General features: G+C 37.5%; 3 protein-coding genes across 4 annotated transcripts; 1 reads left to right on the top strand and 2 right to left on the bottom strand.

The window, feature by feature from the left end:
* Positions 1–94: 94 nt before the first annotated feature.
* On the bottom strand, positions 95–3,578 carry LOC147763109 (cerebellin-2-like). The gene is made up of 2 exons (XM_087008292.1): positions 1,524–3,578; positions 95–1,142 (listed from the first exon to the last, which is right to left on the bottom strand). The coding sequence occupies exons 1-2, from the start codon at positions 1,699–1,701 to the stop codon at positions 736–738; spliced, it is 585 nt and encodes a 194-aa protein (XP_086864418.1). The 5' UTR covers positions 1,702–3,578; the 3' UTR covers positions 95–735.
* Positions 3,579–3,800: 222 nt separating this feature from the next.
* LOC106173497 (uncharacterized) lies at positions 3,801–13,697 on the top strand. 2 transcript variants are annotated; one of them, XM_087008290.1, is made up of 6 exons: positions 3,801–4,094; positions 10,084–10,239; positions 10,423–10,559; positions 12,512–12,681; positions 13,033–13,150; positions 13,454–13,697. In XM_087008290.1, exons 1-6 carry the CDS (start codon positions 4,025–4,027, stop codon positions 13,586–13,588), a joined length of 786 nt encoding a protein of 261 aa, XP_086864416.1. In that variant the 5' UTR covers positions 3,801–4,024; the 3' UTR covers positions 13,589–13,697. The 2 variants fall into 2 exon arrangements, with proteins under 2 accessions (XP_086864416.1, XP_086864415.1); XM_087008289.1 differs by lacking the exon at positions 3,801–4,094 and adding an exon at positions 6,963–7,140.
* Positions 13,698–16,055: 2,358 nt separating this feature from the next.
* On the bottom strand, positions 16,056–22,756 carry LOC106177952 (major facilitator superfamily domain-containing protein 6). Its single transcript, XM_013560910.3, has 6 exons — positions 22,637–22,756; positions 21,911–21,992; positions 19,085–20,551; positions 18,571–18,783; positions 18,189–18,238; positions 16,056–16,910 (listed from the first exon to the last, which is right to left on the bottom strand). The coding sequence occupies exons 2-6, from the start codon at positions 21,984–21,986 to the stop codon at positions 16,872–16,874; spliced, it is 1,845 nt and encodes a 614-aa protein (XP_013416364.2). The 5' UTR covers positions 21,987–21,992; positions 22,637–22,756; the 3' UTR covers positions 16,056–16,871.
* Between the last annotated feature and the right edge of the window lie 797 nt (positions 22,757–23,553).

Genomic DNA, 23,553 nt, shown 5'->3' with positions numbered 1-23,553 from the left:
AATAGCACAAAACTCATTTGAAAACAAAATATAAGGACGTAAAATGAACATATTTCAATTTTAAAATGTTGTTTGAACAACTTACAAATGTCGCTTCGAGATCCAAATATTTATTTCAAGAAAAGAGTTAGCATACAGGTTGTGTTGTTGAATGTTGCTTGTTAAAATTTGTATGAAATCAGAAAACTGGAGAAATAATTATCTATGACAATAAAGACTGATTCAGAAGCTGAAAGAGGTTTGCATTGAAAAAAATCATTACAAATGTCATTTAAAGCTTCGTGATCAAACGGTTATTTTTGAAGTTGTTTAAGTACATAAAAATATCAATTCCAGGCTTTCTTACTCTGTTCGTTCAATACATGTTAACATAGAAAAAAGTATGTTGTGGAAAATAATGTAGTCCAGTATTTCTTTGAATATTTTAATTATAAATGGGATATATTGCTAAACCTTATAATTACAACCTATTGGAAAACATTGTTACAAACGAGTATTTGTCTTTTTATCCCGTCATTCAGTAAACTGAGTAGGCCTAAAGCCAATAACTGTCACATTGGAACATAGGCTACAACTGCCACGTTTTTAAGTCAGTGAGAAATGGCTAAACCGTGATTTCACAATTCTTTGGCTCATATTTTTAACTTCAGGATATTTCGGTGTTTTCTGCGGGCGGTTTGAAGCGACTTCTCTACAATCTCACAACCCATGTCCTATTAATGTGAACGCCACGTTTTAGTTAATCAAAAAGCCGCTGAAGGAGGCGTACATATCGCTTACACTCCCATAGAATCCTGCCTGGTGACTTTGAATCACTTTATAAGAGATAGAAACTCTGTCATCTCGCTCTAGACGTAAGTTCACACTATTGCTGCCAGTGGTCCAGCCATAACCGGTATAGGCTGAGATGACGTACTCGTCATTGTGGTCAAGTACCTGCCACCCGTGGTTGCCGCTCATTGTCAAGAAGTGAAAGTCGAAGTGATACAAGCCGCTTACAGGGGCAACAAACTTTCCGGTGGATGCGTCAAATCCGCCGCCAATGTTTAGAATTACTCTATCGTACGTCATGGGTCCCCCTTCATGTGAACGGAAGGTTTCGCTTTTAGCCACGGAAAACGCGACGCCACTGTCTACGTTTCCTGCAATCATAAAAACAAACAGAAAAAAATTCAAATTGCATCCAAAGAGGGTATCGTTAGTGCTGTAGGATTCCACTGAGTAGCAAAATTAACAGAGCATCAGCACTTTTTAGTAGTAAATACTTATATTGTAAACCGTACTATTATTATTATTATTATTTCTTTTATTTTTATTTATTTTTTATTAATTTCATTTATTATTATTTTTTGCTGGAAGCGTAAATTGAACATTTCCAGACAGCACCGAAAACATTTAAAAATAATTTAAAAAAAATGTAAACCCCGAAAGGTTATGAACCTATCAGCAAGAAACTGCACATACAAGTAGCATATGAAGTATTTCTGATTCACCAAGACTTGTATTATGAAAAATTTACCAACCTGTTTTTGATACTGTTTCACCAAAGAGAAAACCTAACAGACAAAGCACCGCAAACATCTTCATGGCGATGTTCTCCAGAAAGTAGAAAGAAAATGAACCGAATCCGGGCGGGTTACATTTAAAGTTTCGCATATTTACGCGTGAACGGTGATAGTTCGTGACTGGATTTGGGAACATCTGCTTTGAGTAATAATTTTGTTTATCAGAAGCAGAGATTATGCCTGCACAGGAGTGGAGTTGCTTTGGTGAATAGCACAAAACTGATTTGAAAACAAGATATAAGGACAAAAAATGAAAATATTTCAATTTTAAATTGTTGTTTGGACAACTTACAAATGTCGCTTAGAGATCCAAATATTCATTTCAAGATAAAAGCGCCTAGATTTATGTCTTTCCTATCCTCGAACTAAAAATTTCGACAGGATAACAAAGAAAAAGGGAACGTACTAAAAAAAAAACAAAAAACAATCGCATTTCTTTAACTACTCGTAACAAAGTAATCTAGACAGAAAAGCTTGCAAATTACTTTAAAAAATTATTCCCATTGCTTTAAAAATAAGCCGAATGCCATACAAAGCTACTCAGCAAATTTTAGCTCAAACTGAAATAAGGATTGGCATTCAAACGAAGAGGACGTCACCAAATTATATGGAAAAAAACAATAACTTCTTTGAAAGAATAATCCGGCCATGCTGATTTTCGAAAGGGACTTAAACCTCTTACGAAACAATGGCACATAGCAATTTTTGAATTAAAATAAAAATACAGGTTGGTTATAGGGTGACCTTTGACATAAATTAAACTCAAGAAAAGGAAAGGAATCACTTACTTTACAAGAAAAAAAAAACGATCATACCATTTTTTTATCTAAAATAAAGCATAAATATGTTTTGGCAGTTTTAAGGTAAATAACAGAGGGCACCGACAACGGTACGGACAGACACATCGATCAAAATACGTATAAAGACACACACAGTGCCTGTATATTAAAAAGCATTCCCCTCGTCATTTATTTAACCGCCATTGCAACGACATGTCCCATAGGTATTGTGTGTTAATGTAGCAACTCGGTATTTAAAAAAAAAACACCGACAGCAGTAATAGATAATACTTGTATGAAAATCTATCACGACCACAAAAGTAGTATATGACACGGAAAATAAGAAGAGCTGCGTGTTAGATGCAGTTGTTCAAGAATCAGTTTTAATCTTTTTTAAATCAATTAAAAAATTCATATAACATCGCTTTCATGTTTCTCAGTATAAGCATAGGTTCCTAAATCCAAAAGCTTAAAAGCCTGAAAATTCGGCGAGTTTATGCTTTTGATACGTTTTGTAAAAAGCAGGCCTGAGTTTACATGTTTGTGTTGTAAGTGTTTTTCAGTAGTATTGTCAGCAAAATAAATCAAAAGATAATAAATAAATAAATACAGAGATGAAATGAACAAACATACATGGGAGATGAGGACTATGGGAGATAAAAAATTAAGGGCGATCCGATTTGATTTATAAGCCTAACCAACAAACGCTTCCACTGCATTGTGGGGACCCACCTTAAGACCATCCCGGGGCCCCACGTTACATAAATTTACCCTATAATGATAAAACCCTAGGGGTTGAGCTCAATGGGTTCACATCTTTGGATAACGCTATCTCCAATATATACTGCTACAGAGATTCCCAGGTTCCTTGCCTTAAATTCTGCACACGGAAAAGAATGAAACGACTCCATGCTGTAACTTCAACAAAATATACTTTGCTACACTAAAAGTTACATGATACAAGTATGGCCTCTCTCTCCTCCTCTCTCTACATATTGCTCTCTCCTATCCAGTCTCACATCTCATATTACTCTTCTTCCTGCATATTCATCCCTCTCTAGATTTAAGTGTACGGATTTTTTTATACTAAACTTTATCTACTAAACTGTCCATCACATAACTTAAAAAGTGATTGGTTACTTCATACACAAGTCCACCCCCTCATGGAGAGGACCGTTAACAACTCCCTGTAATCAAGCTCCAACAGATTACTGGCTTCGAAACAAAGGACATTAAAATTTGAACTGCAAGGTGTGAAGTATTACCTAGGGATACTATACAACATGGCTTCCCATGTATGAATTTTATGAAACAATGGCTTCCTCCGATTGAGTTAATACAACATCATGACAGGGACGGATTCAGAGATATTTTCTGGCAGTCTGACATTTACGTAAGTTTTAAAAGTAATAATTACACTTTCTTCTATACTGTGGTTCCTGACAGTATGCAGGCCTTACTGGTGTAGCAGAGTCAACCGCTGATACTAATACCAGGAGCATGTAGATTTCTTCTTGACAATTCATATATATAGCTTTGAGTTCAAGTCACGCGTGTTCTTAACTCTGAGTTCAAGTCACGCGTGTGCGTTGCCCCCGAGTTCAAGTCACGTGCTTCAGCACTGTTGGCACTATCAGAATCTGGCATCGGTTTAATGCGTCTGGACAGAATTGATGTGAAATGGAGAATCTCATATGGATCTGCCTTGTTCTTACCGTTACATCACTGGAGCTGAAAGTTCAAGCCCAGGGTAAGTATGACAGAGGGCAATTTGTTCTTGGCACACATGTATTACTTTAATACGAAGTCACAAATTGCAGCTGTTAGAAGTGTGCTGTAGGACTTCTGGGTCTATTGTATAATGTTTCATCTGGCTATTACACTATACTTTAGTATCTTAGCAATTCATTGAAGTTGTTACTTCAGAAATAATAATAATTATTTGTATATTGTCGGCTCTTTAAAACAACTCGTTCATTTTTGAACATTTCGTGACCGTCACATCCTTTTCGGAACCTAACGTTGCATAAAAAAAAAAAAATCCCGAAAAATACACATTGTGCCAAAAAAAAAAAAAAAAATATGCAAATTGAATTTTTTTTCTACAGCTGCGAAAAGGCCAGTTTTTTTTCTGAAAATCATTCTTATCTATGAATGAAATGCTAGTGCCATGAAGGAAAAACAACGCGTGTCAAGGCTCGTAGCATACCGGTAAAACAACAACCACGTGAAGTGAGGCCAAACGGAAAAAGGAAAACAAATAGATCTGCTTTTGATTTAAATAGAAACACTTCGGATAAGCTGCTACACCAGTTCCTAAACACAAAGTAGCTTTCCTGCTAAAAGTTTGCGTACGTCACAACTAATTTTTTCTGTTATAATTTTCAATAAACTCTCCCAGATACAAATATCAGAACCATTTATTTACTACAAGTTTTATCGTAGTTTAATAGGGATGCTCCTTTAAGACGCTAAAGGTGCTGTCACTATCTAGAAGCAACATGAACAAGAAAAGCCACTGTAAAACATCTGCACGTGCAGAGCCAGCTGGGATATTGCTTTAGGGTGTACAAGACTTAAAAAGGTGTACTTCCTCTCGCTTGGCAAATATAAAACATTGGCCGCGATTATAACTTTACTGCAATGTGTAGCGCACAGCGTTGGAAAATTGTTGGGCTTTGCCTCCTTTTATAATCGCTATACTGTTTCTCTTTCTTCTTTTCTTTTTCTTTTTGGGAATCAAGAAGCTAAGAGGTTAGTTCTTAACTGTACCACATGGCACCGTTCGCCCTCTAAAATACCAAATATTTTCGGGACCCTTCAGCGGGCCCCGAACCCCACCCCCCTTTCAAATAATCCTCGATCCGCCTCTGTAGGTAGATGTTTATGTTGTGTATGTCTATGGTGATTGTACCTTATTTTTAAAGGCTCTGATTAATAAACACATTTATTCATCCATTCATTCACTCATTCACAAATAGTTATTCTATATTTTAAAAAACTCCTCCTCACGCATCATACGTCGACCCGTACTGCGATACACATGTAGGCCTACGTCCAAAATACGTCCTTGAGATACACCTTTAATAAACGAACAAATCTCATAGACGGTAATCTTTAAAATCAATGCGCTTTACATGAAAAGATATTAAAAGATGCAGTAAATGTGTGGACCTTCAAATTCATTATCCCACCCCTCACCACATCAATATTCAGCTGTTCCTTTCAAGGTGTTGAATAAAACAAGCCGGGAATACAAAAACAGCTTGTCTCCACGTGGATGTATAATAACAAATAATGTTGGCACCATATAGAACTTTCGAACATCATTTTTTCCCCTGAATGGAAATCCGCACATATGCATATGACGTGCCAATTTTACGATTTTTCCTTTTTTTATTCTTGAGAGCCAGTTCACATTTTTTTCAATGAAAAACAGCATTTTTTTTCAATGAAAAGCAGCATGAATATTCTTCTCTTGCGATTTTCTCTCTGAAAGGCTAAGTACGCCAAGGTGAGCTTTGCGTGACAACATGAACTAAGTTAGCAAATATATAAATAATAGTAGGCCTAGTTGTCAAATGAAATAGCCTTGTTTATGGATATTTTATACATTTGAACTTTCTTTCCAGTAGCTTAAGGGCACTCTTCTGTTTTCTAGTGAGTAAAAATACTTGCACAGGCTGCTGAAATATTAGCATTTGTATTGTGGGTAAAAATACAAGGTAGGCTATGTCTGTTTAAATATTAAGCGATGGCATTTCGGAATAGACCTAATTTAAAGTTTCATAGATAAATTCCTTGAAGTGCCGTTCAATCCCAATGGCAGGAAGAACTTAAACAAATTCACGTAACTTTAATGCCGGACTCACATGTTGTGTGCCGTTTGTTCAAGCAGAGTACCCTGTAGAGCAGATAATCTGACAGATGACCAGCAGGGGAACTATAGTTCAGGTTTTCGGGGAGGGGGGAAGGGGGGGCGCAGCCGCCCAATCGAAATTAGACTGCTAACTTTTCCTGTCCTTTTGCCTTCTTCGAAGCATCTCAAAAAAAGGCAAAAACAGTATCTTTCCATTCCTGAGCCCTACATACTATAGTGAAACAGTAACCATCAACTACTTTATTTAAGCCTCCTTTTGCTCGAAAAAAAAATAATCATCCTTGCCCCCCCCCCCCCTTCCTTAACATCCAGGATCCAACAGATCTACTGTATACAAAAGTTCTTCTAAAACTTTGTTCTAACACGTTATTGTATAGGCCTACAATACGTTTCGTGGTTTGTACTTCAACGCCTGGCATACGGATTAGATATGTTGCAACGTATAACTGTCCAACGCGGAGGTCAACAAATAGGACTACAAATCCGTTTTATGTCTTTTTGGGATAGATAGGCCTACAACAAACAGTTACTTCACCCGTTACTTGGCGTTGCTATATTCCTTGTTAGACCAACCATAACACCTCATTTTCACAATCTGACCAATAAACAAGTATCTAAACCCTATCTAGGATATGTCGTTGAGCACAAAATCTGATAACTAGACAGCTATGATATTACTGTTATTAGGCTATCAATCAAAAGCACACCAAACGTAACGCGCCTACTATAAAAACAGTTCCACCGATAGGGAGCGATACACTCTGCAAGACGATCTGGTCCAAGTTTTAACTCAAGGTGACGAGTATGGCAAGCAGCGGGATTGTCCCACTCTTGTTGGTTTTGGTGTTCGGCTGTGGATGGAGCGTGCACGGGACCTACTTTCCACTATTTTCGTCTGCTTCCAGATACTTTCGATGTAAGTTGTGAGCACTTGCTACAAAAAGATCAGTTATTCAGTATTTGAAGAAAATCTGTTACGTCTTACTCGACATGGGGCCTATAATATGTTACGTAAAAGAAAGGCTTGCGATTTCACAAATTTAGCCCAAAACGCTTTAAGGTGTTGTTGCTTTGCCAAATGACGAAAAGAGAAATGTCTGTCGATTGAATGTCGATTATTGATAAGCAAAAGTTAAAATACAACGGAAGCTAGATCATTCAAACGGTTAAAAATGGCTTCATGTTTCATTTCGTTTTGGTGTTAATGCTTATTAAATATGCCAAATAGAAGCTGAGTATTGTGGCAAAATAAATTTGTTGCGGCACAATGAGATACGTCATAAAAAACAAGTTTTGTTTGTTAGATCTTGAAGATGACTGTATCAAGATAATAACGTACGTCAGCCAGTATTCGGACCGTTAAGAGTCTTTAATCTAGCTGGATGGACACTTCTTTATATAAGATAAATGATATTGGACTTCGGCACATAAGGTGCAAGCATCTGCACAAAATATTTTGCTTCTTTCCTTTGCAAGAACAACCTTGTTACTAGCTGTTCGAATGCATCTTTGCATAGATAAATGGAAAGTACCGGTAGGACTGTTTGTGACTACACACTATTAGATTAGTTAATTATTATTTGGTTCAATTCATTCAGCACAGGGAGGCTATCTGTTTGATATGCATTATAGAAATTCCTAGCAATATAATTGTTTATTAAACTAAGGGTAGTACTGAATGCCGTGACTGGTCACGCAGAGAAACCACACTAAAGAAGATCGTTCATCAATTTTCTTTGCTGAACTGTGCATTGTCACGCGGACAAACAATCAACGCCCAAATCATACATGATATACAAGTAAAAAGACTTATGGTTAAATAATAAAAGGTGAACGGGGATATTTTTGTGGCATGGTGGGATAGATTAGATTTTAAATGATATTCCATATCTTTATTTCAGCTTTAATAGGGTGCTTGAAATCACTCTTTTGCTGGTCAAAATTACATTATACGACAATCGTTCCAATTTTATCTATCATCTGAAACCAAGGTGCAATTACGGGGGCGTCAACTTAATAAAGTTAACGTTAATGTTGTCATTACCATCGTTTGAATAGTCTCAATTTCACTCTGAGTTAAAACAGAATAGGTTTTTCTAACCATTATCTTTGTCTTTTTTTATCATTGATCACTTGAAAGCGTGACTAGTGCAAAAACACGTAATTGCCATATCTCATCTTTCTGCTTGTGAAACGACCATTACTTAAATGTATTTTGCTGAGGTTATGGGCGAACGAATCACACTGCCTTAAACAGAGGACTGGTCTTAACTGGTGGATTGACAATTGGATATCCATTTTTATGACAGGCCTCTTCCCGCCAATTTAAAGTGAGTCTTTTGCCTGAAAATAGGACTTTTTACTCCTTAGTTGGAATATGACATAGAACCTTGGTTGCGGCCTGTCCAACCATATTGCCCGTTCTTTCGAACTCCCTGAAACCCATTATGCCTCCCTGCCTGTATGGAGACGCTTGCGTCCGTCATTTTATGATGTAATGTGGACGGTACTTGGTCCTGGAAAATCGTGTCTTCAAAAGGACACCTAATTCCCCATATAACGTCTGCAAATAAGGAGAAATGATAGGCTTTTATTTTTAACCAGGCGGTAATCTCCCTTTCAAGCCAAAACAGAAATGAGTTAAGAAAGGTCTGTTGTTTGCGGTGCATGTTTAAATCAATTATTACCCGTCTTAAAAAAAGTAGCGATAACCCGCATTGCGGGCTTCTATGAAAAAGAAATTGAGCAAAGTACTAAGTACGTTCATTAACAAATTTCAAACAAATTTCCACATGTTAAACAGATGTGAAAATCTTGTATATAGGTATTCAGCCTGTTCTCAGACAAAAAGAATGCATAAAAACCAATTCATACAGTACTTTGATTCAATAACGAAATATTTAAAACAATGTAATCCAACTGATATGAAAAAAAAGTTGTCTAACTGGTTAAACCGTATACAGTATATGTGTATACCGTACGAGTTGTAGATTTTATAGGATGATGCAGCAGTGTCGTGGTAGGTTGGCCTTAAATATACTAAATCACTTACATCATGTTCACTCCTTGACCCCTGACTGTGATCCCCTCACGCCAAGTGTTCACAGACATGCGTAAAGATGATTTCGTGCTCCTATCTCGTCCCGCACATAACGATGGTTTTGTGGATAATTTATTGACAAAACGCGTGATACATTTTAGACTAGGGGCACGGTTTGCATTAAATTGCTTACGGAACGCTTGGCCTATATCTTAATTCTGGATCAGTCTTTATCTTTCTATTCCTAAAGATGGTAGAAATCATCGGTTCGGTAACTAATGCGGTCGACAACCCTAGTTTATTTGATCCACCCCCTTAATGCTTTAAATCCTTTAATTTAAAACAAAAAAAAAAATTACTTAACCATGTGTACAAACTAAAAAATAACCGAAGGTGACTACGACGCTGAAAGGAATTCTGCGAGGCCTGAGACGACAAAAATTACTAACGAAATTTTATCCTCCCGATGAAGATAATCAGAAACATCAATCCGATGACCAACTGTGCTTTGAATACTAATGACGATAAACATGTCCATCTTCTAATAAAGTTCTCCGCCAGGCATGGACGTGCCATATACATGTAGGAGGACATGAAATAAAAGTGCACCACCCGATTTTATTGAAAAAAACCTATTTATGTTACGATTATTTTATTTAATTATACATAATAGAAAAGGAGCTGAAAAGCAAAATAAATAAATAGAGAGAGAGCGAGAGAGAGAGAGAGAGAGAGAGAGAGAGAGAGAGAGAGTGCGCTTCAATATATGTTCCCAGTCTTTCACAATGACCTTAAACGTAAACCACTATTATTTTACAGTTTTTCCGTTGGCGGACAAGCCAGGGGAATGCTCCACGGCTCCGTTCTATAGAGTGAGGTCCAGGCTCTGTAACCAGGATCACCTGTGCCCTGGAGACTGGAAATGTTGCCCACACGCTTACCACGGGTACATCTGCCGCCCGCCTAAGTTTGAAAGTAAGCAACATCGATGAAACACTTTTAACATCTGTTTCTTAGTAACGCGCCGTTTGGCAATTTACTTGGGTTTTTTAATATAAAAATGTGAAATTGTCTGATAACTGAATTGTTTTAGTTTATGTCAGTGTTTTTCTCGTCTCGTATTTTCTCCTAATTTTTCATTATTCCATATCGTGACAGGTGTCCCAAAGACCAAGTCCCGCATAGAGAGTCTGGCAATGCAAGGCGTATTTGCTCACTGCGCCCTCAAACCTAACATGGGAACCCCAGAGCCAGACAGGGTGAACGTTCACGGCAATATTGACATGATTCAGAGGGTAACGATTTCATTCATTATTTTTTAATTAAAAAGACCGTGCACAGGATTTGGCACACACAAAAATAAATAAATAGAATAAATAGAATAAAATTAAATTAAAAAGGAAAGAAGGAAGAAGGAAAGGAATGAAACGAAGTAGAGTTGTCATTGCACATGACACTTGTCTGTCTGCTTAGACTTAGCTTGAAGCGAGTTTTTACGCCTTGTAGTTCCTCTTAATTTGCCATCATTCACTGCACGTCCATTTCGTGTAAAATGCTCATGGTAAGCAAGAACATTAATAACTATATGTATTTAAAAAAGACACAGGATGTCTTGCCAAAGAAAATTAACTCACGTACATAAGACCAAAATAAAAAACGGCCCTTTTTAATGTTAGGAATAGCATTATAAAAAATAAATGCTCGACTTCATGCGTTATTTGCTGAGGAGGGTCCTTTCACAGAATTTAAAACCACCAGCAATGCTTGTTTGTTTATTCAACAACGAAGTTAAATTTTGCTGAATTAATAAATGTCTTTTATATAACAGTACATATATACACACACTGGACAAAAGAAGTGTCACCCCTACTGAGCCAATACTATGGGGGAAATAAATGACTGTGGAATGATATGCTCCTGGTATCATTTTATTAACATCAAAATTCACAAAAAATCACAAAATGAGAACAAAATATACATTCTACCAAAATATGCAGTTTCAAGTCCAAAATTAGTACTTAGTGGCATAGCCACGTGACCTAATAATAGGTGCCAGTCTACGAAGCAAGGTTTCATATAATTGTCTGATGCGTTCAGGGCTTATGCTGGCCCAAGCATGAAACACTGAATATAACAGTTTTTTTGCTGGTTAGACGGGCATTTGTAAAAAGTTTTGACATATCATTCAACACATTCTCTATTATGTTTGCATCCGGACTCTGGGCAGGCCACATCACCCTGCGAATGTCCTGTTGGTCAAACCAATCATCAACTACTCTGGGCCTGTGACAAGGAGCATTGTCATCCTGGTGAACAAACGGATAATTCCTGTCATCAAACATGTTAGTAATAGATGGTAGCAAGCCTGACTCCAAAACATCGATATATTTCTAGTGATTCATGTTTCCATTAACCACTATCAATTCGCCCAAGCCATGGATGCTGATGCAGCCCCACACCATGATGAATATGCTGCTCCGGGTTCGAAAATTCAGTGCATGTGGTTCAAATGCTTTACCAGCAGTTTGCCAGCATAGTACCCGTTTGTCATCAGAGGTCAGACAAAAGCGACACTCATCAGAAAAAAATATATAGGACCAATTGTCATGAACTGTCCAGTTCCAGATCCTGTTGACCTAGTTTACTCTACGTTGCCTGTTTTGTATCGATATAAGATGTTTCAGTCTTGCTACCCTGCTGTACACTCTCTGAGCATGTAACCGACGCCTAGCAATTTTCACAGACACATTCTTATGTGTGAAATTGTTCCACTGTGTTGTCAACTGACAAGCAGTGTCGAACTTTGACAACCTCGACATCAAAATCAGTCGTCGGTCTTCACGGCCAGTATTTTTTCTTGGACGAACCATCAGAGGCAATTTGTCTCTTGATCCAGTGTTTCTATACCGAGACCAGACCCTCTGCACGGTTTTGACTGAACAATTCAATTGTATCGATATTCTGACATTGCTTATATTCCGCTTCTTCAGGTTAATAACTTGCACCTATAGCCGTTAGATAATTGCCTGTATCTTGCCATATTGGAGGAAGACAGGAATAACATTTGCTGTACATGTACAAGACCAACAATACAATTCCGTGGTATAGCGGTTTTATACTCATTAGTCACATTATAAGTAGACCAGGCATTATAAGTACACAAGATTTGCCTACTTTTATTACTCTGAGTTAGGGGGTGACACTTCTTTTGTCCAGTGTATGTATAATCACAACACTTCTTTTAAAGCAAGGGGTTCTGGAGGTCCGTGTCAATATCAGCGGTTTGCCGCTAGATGGCAGTAAGGAGCATGGCTTGCACGTGCATGCTTTTGGTGACCTTAGTGGAGGATGTGGGTCAACTAAAGGTCACTATAATCCTACAGGTGTCACCCATGGTGCACCAACAGACGTCGTGCGGTAAGCTGTCCGTAAACTTATTCATATTTTTTCTTAAACTTTTGGGATATAAAATACGAACTGTTACGTCAATTATTGAGATTACCAACATTGCAGTTTCTTTGCGTTGGTGTCTTTTTAAAAGGTTTTTAGTAAAAGAAAGCCAAAGATGCACCAGTGTCTGGTTGCCGAATCCTGAATCTGCTTTGTTTATTTGGGGTTGAAGATAGAACACCGTGTCATGTGTAATTTTTAAAATATTCATGTTTGTTTGTTTTTCTGCGCATCTCCCCTTTTCTCTTTGTCATTTGTTTATTCGATTCTTAATTCAGCTACTTATGCAAATATTTATTTGGATTTATTTACCTTTAGACACATCGGTGACTGGGGAAACGTTCCTCAGGATAAAAATGGACAAATTGTGACATCCTTTTTTGATGGCATCGCCTCTCTTGTCGGCAAAAACAATATTGTGGGAAGAGCTATTGTGGTATGTTGATTTTTATTTTTTATTGCATCTTTAGGAAAGCAAATTATCATAATTTGTATTTTCTTTAAGTCTTAGTAAAGTTGATTCTGGTTGGAGAGCTGGTCTTCACTTTTGTTTATATACAAGTCTATATCTCTCTTTCTCACTCTTTCTCTCTCTCTCTCTCTCTCTCTCTCACACCAAACACACACACACAGACACACACACACACACACACACACACACAAACAGCGAGAGAAAATCGTATATACAGCTGCACAAACAAAGGACGCTTTATTCATGCATATTATTTTTGTTTATAAGCTTCATGCCGGTAAAGATGACCTGGGCCGAGGAGGAAACGCAGCCAGTTTGGCTAATGGTAACGCAGGACCACGGCTTGGATGCTGCGTCATTGGTATCACAAACGGCCAACGCGTTGCCGTTCCTGCAGCCTAATGAACTTTAAAAATGGGTTGGGTTTGGAAGAAAGAATATATGAACATTCTTAAAAGGTCTCGTTTTGAATAAAGTTCTTTTTGAGAGAATAAAAGTTGCATTTTGTCTTCGTATTGTCTTTTGTTAGTTTTAACTAACATAAATGTTTGATATGACGTTTTCCTTGGATAAATTTTATAAGCGCAATGACAGTTTAACAAAAGATATCAAAGGTTTAACAATGACAGTTTAACAAAAGATATCAAAAGATATCCAAGGAAGAATACTGCATGCTACAGCTTATATGCAGCACCTTTTTGGACTTAATAATTAGTTCAGTATACGTATCTGCTATATGCTTGGATGTGCCAAATGCATGACCAAATACAACCTTCTGGCTGACGTTCTTCGATTCAAAATTAGGCGCATACATGTATCTCTGTCAGTTTCCAAATGAAAAAAAGAAGACAATTTTTGTCATTGCGGGAGACCTAGTAGACTTTCAAATTATAGCCTGAAAGAACACCTTTAATAAAACACTTCCCGAGCCCCTTATAAATGACAGTACAAGATTGAAATGAATATTTGAAAATTAAGATTTTTATATTGGTGATAACATATTCGAAAATTGTCCAAAACACCCATCAATGTGCTTCATATATCGTTTTTTTTAACTCAACACTTAAATAAAATAAATTATATATCGGCGTGTATGGAGTTAATGAGCATGGTGATTGGTGGTGTCAGCATTAACACAATGGATACATGAAACTTTGGTTCCAAGTTTTTAATTAATACCGCGTTTGATGTAAGGGGGAACAGAGTCATTAGTTGCAACTAAAATATTAGTTCAAATGACAATGCATTGGTCATATAATCGTATTAGTCCATTTTAATTTGAATATGATCACAGATATTGCTCATCCTTTGCCCTCAAAGAATTCCAGTAAAGACAGAGTATTATTTATTCAGTTATTTGCAATGGGGGTCTAACTGCGCTCCAGGGGAGTACACATAACGGTCTGTGCTACATTGACCAACCCCGTAGCCCACAGTTTCAAAGGGGTTCTTTATTTTCTGAAAAAAAGGGGACCTTAACCATGGATTATTCGTGTACCTAGATCAAATTTTACGTAGAGTGGACCTTCTCCTGGCGAAATATGTGGTTCTTGCGAGCTACGGGCATGTTTCCGTTTTAATTCTTTTCAATTTTGAAACATAGAATACAAATCCATTGCTACAACACACTTGCAGCTGTTTGCAACCACCACACAATGCAGTGCGTCAGGAGAGCAACAGTCAGTGATGCTCTGCGAACTACAGGGCATTCACAGAACAGAGGGAAAGGTCTCTAAGGAAATAATTTTTCTTACGTCTAATAAAAGAAAGGTGTGGCGTAGGGCACAGAATAGATTGTTTGAGTTTATTTTCGAAAATGCGGTGAAAGATACATGTACTTACCTATTCCTTTCTCAAAATAAACAGAAGAAATGAATGCTTTCAACAGCTGGACATATGTTGCCAAATCAAACTTTAGTTTTTTCAGAACCTCGATACAAACCTTTTCCCAGCAAACACAAAATGTTACTAAAACATTACTAAAACGTTTATATAACCAAAAAAAGGAGAAGTTATGGTAAAACGTTCTGTGTTTTCTGTGCTCTGCATTTAAACATTGGGAGTAGATAGAAAAACGCATGTTGATTCAATCCAAAGATTTAATGGTCTTATGAAAAAAGAAATTTCCTCACAAGTCTAGGCAGTATAAAGTCTGTGCCTAATTTAATTCTACACCTAGCACATTGGTAGGAAGCGCATGGTTGGATAATCATCAATTTTTATACAATTAAAAACTGTCTTTAAAAATTCCCCTTGACCCACAACGAGGAGCACGAGCTGAATCATAGTTCTTATTCGTACCAGCTGGCACCGTTCGCCTTCTAAAATACCAAAAATTTCAGGTCCCTTCAGCGGACCCCATACCCCACACCAAGGGAGGAGAGAGGGGGAGGGTACGCTTCGCATCCGAAGACCCCCCTTCAAATAATCCTGGATCCGCCCCCGATTTTTAGAAAAATTAATTGTAGCGGGGTTTTATTCAGATTAGCTTCACGTGTGTGTGCGTATATTTTATATTCAATCTCGTATGCGTGAGACTTCATTTGTCGTTTAGTTTTCAAGTTTAATTAAATTTTTTTCTGACTTTTCTTTTTCATTATTCTTTTCTTGTTCTAATTCTTAAAAGTGAACATTTTGAATTTTGGTGAAGGCTTTGTGCAACAAGAAGTAATGGCAAAGAAGTAATGTGCAAAATTTTCTTGGGGTGTACTGCGCATGCTCTTAAAGTACTGGAAAAAGATCCAATTTTAGACTGGATATATATAAACCTGGGTGAATAAAATATTGGAAATACGCTACAAGAGTAAAAAGAAGGAATTAAGTGTAAAATATGTTTATTGGAAAAAAACATCACATTAATAAAGCTCACATTAAATGGTATTTTTATAATTTTAACAAGAAAGGCAATAAAGTTATATAATTTATTTTCATTCAGTGTTGTAATGCTGCATAAGCGTATTGTTTTTAATTATCATTTCTTATACAGGGTAAACCCAGTCAGTCGTCAAATATTGGGATGGACTTCCTTGGAACCTCTGGAAAGCACAGTGTTTACATAGAATTTAATAATACCCGATAAATTTATTCTATACAGTGTTTAGATTGTATTTTTGTAGTATATTGGATTTTGAAATATTTACTGCCCCTTCATGTACCGTTTCAATTTCAAACAATATCATTTAAACAATGGGTCGTGTCAATTCTGTACGCTTTGTACACAAGAAAACTAAAAAACTAGTAAGGTGGAATGTTTTTAAACAACTGATAAGAGAAAAGTTGACTAAGTATAACTTCATGACTGGGCAAATAAAATTCATAATTAGATTGCAAGAAAAAATCTGAACCCCGGTTCTTAGATATTTAGAAACTATTTTCTCAAGTTCGAAAATTTTACGTTTTCAATCAAAGAATGGTCCAATGATCATGCAATCAGGTTAAAATAGCAAAACACTGTTCCCTTTGGTATATGCTATATTTCTCTGCCCCGAGATCTAAACAAACAAGATTGCAAGTAGACATAGTTGGGGCCTGTGCTCAGATAAGAGAGCAGTTATCTTTTACTCCTGAAGGTGTTAAGCAGTACAAAGCAGTTAGTTATATTTAAGAGCACAGAAAAGGTGAATATGCAGCTGACGTCATGCAGCAAACCCACTAAGAGGTCCTCGGATTTAGTAGGACAAGTAGATTATGATGAGGGGTGGTGCTTATCTACCATGATATTAACCTGCAATGATGAATATAAACATAAGATAAAAATACATGAATGAATAGTATAGATTCTAAAATTTGCCTTTTTGAAGACTAAGACCCCATTTCCATAGATTTTAGATCGATCTATCCCTGTGGGGAGTGTCACTAGATTACTGTCAGCTTAGCCGGCTTAAGCGTCTGTCCCGCCTACTAAAAGCTGTAAAGGGGTAATTAACTATGGTGCGCGCTCGGCTGACTGCAATTTACAGTGAACCCCCGGGGAGTTAGGTCGATCTAAATCTTAATCTCTGGATCGATCTAAATCTCTATGAATACACCCTAAGACCCCATTCCCAGAGATTAGATCGATCCAACTAGATCGACCTAACTCCCTGGGGGTTCACGCTAAATAGCTGTCAGTCGAGCGGGCACGAAAGTTAATTATCCCCTTACAGCTTGAAGTAGGCGGGACGGACATTTAGGCCGGATTATCTGACAGTAATCTAGTGAGACTCCCCACGGGGATAGATCGATCTAAAATCTATGAGACTGCGCCCTTAGAAGGACAGCATAATACATTTTTTATAATATCTCAATTTCTGTTTAGATAGTCTATCCTTAGTTCAAGAAAGGTATATTACATACACCCTTGATGAATTTACTACCCCTGCTCAGAAATTGCACATTTACTCGAAGAGAAAATACACATAATGCACATTATCATCTCTTGGCTAACAACGCTAAATCAAGAAAAAAAGTGACTGTTAATTATTTTTCACCCTTATATAGTCAAATGTTCAGTGCTTTTTAGAAACGCATGAAAATGACTTGTTCCTACGACTAAAAGTGTTTTTAAACAAACGTTCGGTACTATTAGGTAGTCAGACTTAAGATTATGTGAGCATTCAAAACAGCGGACTTATGGTGCTTTCCCAGAGATTTAGATCGATCTAAAGATTAAGTTTTAGATCGACCTAACTCCCTGGGGGTTCACGCTAAATTGCAGTCAGCCGAGCGGACACCATAGTTAATTACCCCCTTACAGCTTTTAGTAGGCGGGACAGACGCTTAAGCCGGCCAAGCTGACAGTAATCTAGTGAGACTCCCCACAGGGATAGATCGATCTAAAAATCTGTGGAAATGGGGTGTTACAGATCCACAGATCAAATATGACCGGCCCACTTGAATGCTTGTTGCATATTCACCGCGGGAAATCTATTCAGTGTTTTAGTGGGTCGTCACAATAGATCCCAGAATCTGTTAGTCCGCTTTTCTGAATGCGCTCTATGTCTTGACATAAATGGCACCTGACCTGGTCATCACTGACTTGGTCAACACTGTTGACTGTGTTCTTCTCATCAGCTGCAGTAGCGAAAAAATAATATCTTTTTACTTAGTTAATTTGATAAAAAGAAACTTTTACTTTGCATTGATTGTTCAAAGTAAAAAGAAAGAAAGAAAGAAAAAAGAAAGAAATGTTCTTTCTTATTTGTCTATTAATATACGCGAGAACACATTCTTTAATGCACATTAACCAATAGGGGTCCTTAATGTTGGATGAACGTTGCACAGGTAAACTACGTGTGTGTCAACCGTTTATGGTTTGCTCTTATTGTGTCTCACAGTGTGAACCTTCTTAACGATCTTATCTTTAGTCAGTTGTGTACAGGCTCTGGGGTTGCATATTATCTCACCATTAGTCCCTTGCTGTACTTGGGTGGGATCTTCTTTCTCTGTATGTTTTTGTGGCTCCACAACAAACTTCTTACGTGCACGTAGAACAAAGTGTTCCAATGGCCATGCAATTAAAAGTACAACTATAGCAGAGATGGCAAAACTTCGGAACATGATAACTCCGCCATATTTGTTGTAGATCTGCCCAGCTGTCAAAGAACCAATACCAAAACCTGAAAGAATAGAGTAAAGCTACCAGTCAACTAAAACTGTGAACTGTAACAATGTACCTACAACAAAATAGTGTAGATAACAACTAATGGAGCAAAAAAGTGAGCACTGGGGATCCAGGGTAAGAAGAGGGGGAGGGGTTCTGCTCCCTTCCACCAAACGTGAGTTAAGCATTGAAACCTGGCATTCATATCAAAACAGGATCAAAACGGGAACGGGAACAAAGTTTTATTACTCAGTTATTTCATGATTTTAATTGTGATATCTAAAATATTGGCAACATTGCCTAAAAAGAATGCTTACCCAAACTCCAATGCAATCCTCCCACCAGACCTTGTAAGGTAGCAGACATTCCTGGAGGTGCAATGATATCTGTATACTCCGTAGCAGCAGCAAATAACAAACCATAAGTAATAGCATGGGTGGGCTCTATCAGAAACACGTACCATGGATTGGTCAGAAATGAATACGCTCCAAACCGAAGAGCGTATACCCCAAGGGTAATGAACAATATTGGCCTATGCCCAATTTTGTTGATAATCCATCCAGAAAAATACAGCATTGGGCTTTCAGATACACACTCGACAACCAGGGTCAACCCCATCAGTACCTTCGGGCTACACAGCTCCCCAAGGTACCAAAAGAGAAACGTCTGCAAAACACCCATGAACACACCAAAGATGAACATGATTATCAGAAAAATACAGATCTCTGCATCTTTGAACAGCAGTGTCAGATTCTTCATCATCCGAGCACATTGGATATCCTTGGGGATGTCTATGAAATAACCAGACACAGCTGAAACTATTGACAGAGACCCAGATAGGATGAATGCTGCATAAAAGTTTGACACCGACTTCTGCTGAGTAAAAGAGTCCATAAATAAGCCAGAAATGACCGCAAATAATGCATAACCAAGGGTACCAAACACCCTGGTACGACCCCAACTTGTTCTGTGCTTTTCTGTTAATATGCTCAAGGACATGGCATCTGCTAAAGGGAGGGTCACCGACTGAAATATCTGAGAAAGAAGATACAGAAGGAAGAAAAGCCCAAATGTTAAACCTCTGTTGTTTACGTTTTGTCTCTCCTGAGATGTGTTTTCCTTGCAGGCCAGATTACACTCCATAGCCAATGGATGCTTTACCTGAATTCTGTCAAATTCGGAGCTATTTACTTCAAATGAGTCAACTAGATATTGATGGCATTTCTTTGCAGGTGTTGCAAGTGTGCTTTGAGTGTCATTCTCACCAATTAGATGAAGTGACACGTTTTGCATTTGCAGCCTGTCAAAATTCTCATAATCTTGGCAATATGCAGTTCTTTGAATACAAAGTTTTATGGTTCCAGTATCATTATCCTTTTTTTCACAAGATAAGGAACAGATATTTACCAAGTGCAGATAATTATCATCTTCATTAGATTGTAGGCAATAACCCTCTTCAATATGTGTCTCGTAATTTGATTTGTACCATTGGCATTTACTGACAGTAACATTGCTGTTGTTTGCAAGTAAATACACCCTGACTGGTCCCTTCACCGCTGGAACATGCGGCACCAAAAGACACATTGAGCTAAAAACTGCACAAAATACTGAAACCAATATCAATAAAAGCTTGTGTTTTTGGAATTTATCTGCCAGCATACACCACAATGGTTTGACAAAGAAAGTGATGAAAGGCATCGATCCATATATAATGGCAGATTCCGATGCATTGAGGCCTATATGCTGCATGTACAGTGGCAAGTAAGGCATCAGTGATGCCAGTGCTGAAAACAAAATCAGTATGCTTATTTCTAATGAAATCTATTCTACGCAAATGCACCATAAAACTGGCATTCGGCAAATTCGGTACAATCGAAAATAGAAACTACAGAAATAACTTAACAATAGTAAATATATTAAACACAAAGTTAATAAGTGTCACTAAGAATTGTGAATATTCTTATCTCCTTATTGTTTTGAATCCTACTAGTTATAATAATATAATTATTTTATTTCTATTTTTTTTTAATTCTAAAGTCCATAAAATGTTCGGTAGACTTAACAACACAAAGACGTATTATGCGATACTACAGATAGAAAAATATCTGAAATTAAATTTTAATACGCATAAGCGCATAAAAAATTGAATGGTTGAAAAAATATTATTTCAAAAGTGTAAGCTTTATTTCTTTTTTATGTCTTGGGCGTAGATACCGTTGGTGGGTTATTACGCTCGTTTTGGTGCTCCTATTTTGAGAGGAGTTTACCCGTTTGTAAATGACGAGTGTGAATGACGAGTGACTGTCTCAGACTCCCTTTATCATGTCTCAGACTCCCTTTCTCCGCCGCCTTTACAGAGAACCTCTCTTGTCCGATCGAAAACATATCTAGGACGCTCAATGGTCGCCACAGCCAGAAAATCCTGTCTCTGTGAAAATGCTTCTCCGAACCTTGTGCCTCATTTGAAAGACTGAACCCGGGCTTTTCCTGTAGAACCGCTTGTGATCTTTGCGTCCACTGCAAGAACAACTTGCCTGCCTCCCCTATGCGTCCACTGTGCAATCTAAGGGCCCATTCCCACAGATATTTGAATCGATCTATCTCCCTGGGGAGTCTCACTAAATTGCTACCAAACTAACCGGCTAAAACGTCTGTCACGCCTAGTTAAACTGTTAGGGGCTAATTACCTTTACCCCTAGCTGATTCGGTAGGCGTGACAGACAATTAAGCATCTTGAGCTGATAGCAATTTAGCGTGAAACCCCAGAGAGTTAGGTGGATCCAGATGGATCGATCTAAGTATGGGAACCCAGTCTAAGTCGCTATAATAGACAACCCCGAACGACGTATGAGCCCCCATCAAGCTTTCTCTTTGCTTTCTCTGTACCATCATCGCTGACCAATGGTGATCAGTGGCGATCATTCAACCATCCTTCGGCCCCAATGCAACTGATGAGCGTTTTAGGGCGATCCAAGTGTTTACGTATATTCTGGCTGTTTTATCATTTTTTCATCCGTTCTTGTGTTTCAAGAATGATAGGTGATGTTCCAACTTCAGGCTACCTACTGGTATAAAACATGCTTTAACATACTACTATGTACCATCTTTTGAGGGTTAGTCCAAATTGAAATATAAAAACTTACCAGCCAAGGAAAGAAAGTAGTATGCCTTGCATGGTAAAAGTGCTGTGTTGATCACCAAAGACCCACACTTCATCATAAATTACTGAAAGAAAACGAAATAAAGAGACGCATGTACTTTACATGGACAAATTGCACTTTACATGTCTCTATTTATACACATAATACACATAATACAGGGGCACTGTAATGTGAATACACTAAAGTGAAATAAAATAAAAGTTTTGAACACACTGCACTAGCCTTAAGTCCGTTTTAAGCAAAAAACATGACATTGAATCGTACATTATAATTATAAAGTGTTACGTTTACGGTCGTTTACCTTTGTATGGGTTCCAGTCATAAGTTATTGGAAGCAGTTAAAAAAACTACACTACCGATTAACACTTTGACATATTGAAAACAAGAACGGTGAATTTTTTCACATTGCTGTAACTTATTATTACATATAAAAGTATCCAAATCTCAGTATCATTAACAAATTTTCATTTGAGATCAGTTTGTTCCATAACCTATTACAGAGGTGTAGTTAATAAATTATATGTTAATATTTGAGTGTGTTTAATAACTTGTTTCTCTAACCCACTCCGACCTTAAAAGGCTCAAAACAAAAAATCAAATTTTTACACACAATGCATTAAAATTAATGAGAGGAAAAGAGATTAAACTGGGCGAGACCGTTATATTGTGACGGGGTCGTGGCCGAGTGCCTTAGAAAAGCTGACTTACTTCTGTATACATGTAGCTTCAAGTCACACACTTGCTTCAAGACGTAAGAGCTCAGACAACGGGTTATGTCACGGAGCCCCTTTATATACAGGCTCATCTCCTCTTTTTTAATCAGGGTAAATAACACAATTGTGTCACCAATAAGTGACTTATTCGAATAGATTACCCGGCGTCACATCAACTGATACAAAGTGGCACACCGAAAAGTACTTTATCCAAATTGACAACTATATGTAGAATTGCAAACTAATTTCGACAAAAGCATGCTACTTACTTCGTTACACTACATAACATTTTATTTGAATTACAAGACAAATAAAACAGTTCAATAGGTAACGTCACTGCCTTGACGTTTTATTAATATGGAGACTTGTGTTAAATTTGAAGTCTTTATTATTGTCTAAACTAATGACCACAAGACATTATTCTGAAACAATATCTCCTTTATCTTTATTCCTCTTACCTTGGTTGAAAAACAAGTAATTAAAAAGTCTGTGCAATTAGGCTCCGTTCACATGAAAAGTCTATTTTCTAAAAATCTATTTTCTATTCGCGGTATCTTGTGATCACGGTCTGTGCCCTGAATACCCCGCGGCGTAATTACTGGCAGCGCGAGCCAGTTACTTCCAAAGCTGTAATTAATTCTCGGCTGCGCTCGGAGTGATCACAAGATACCGCGAATAGAAAATAGATTTTTAGAAAATAGATTTTTCATGTGAACGGAGTCTTAAACTCATCCCAACAAACACAGAACGTTTCAACGTTTTTGCAACTATTATTTTCAAGCCTTACAAGACCTAGAAATATGAGTTGAAAGTGATTATGATAGGATTAATTATATAATGAGCGGTCCGACGACACCGTTTTAATGAACTGAGAAAAAGGGGGATTTGCAAAAGAACACCAGTTAAGAATAT

Source organism: Lingula anatina, chromosome 3 (genome assembly GCF_051362555.1).
Source record: "Lingula anatina isolate TDL-2025a chromosome 3, LinAna3.0, whole genome shotgun sequence".
In the NCBI taxonomy this organism is placed as follows: domain Eukaryota; kingdom Metazoa; phylum Brachiopoda; class Lingulata; order Lingulida; family Lingulidae; genus Lingula; species Lingula anatina.
Note: the sequence above shows the minus strand (reverse complement) of the source record. Positions and strands in the feature narration are given on the sequence as shown.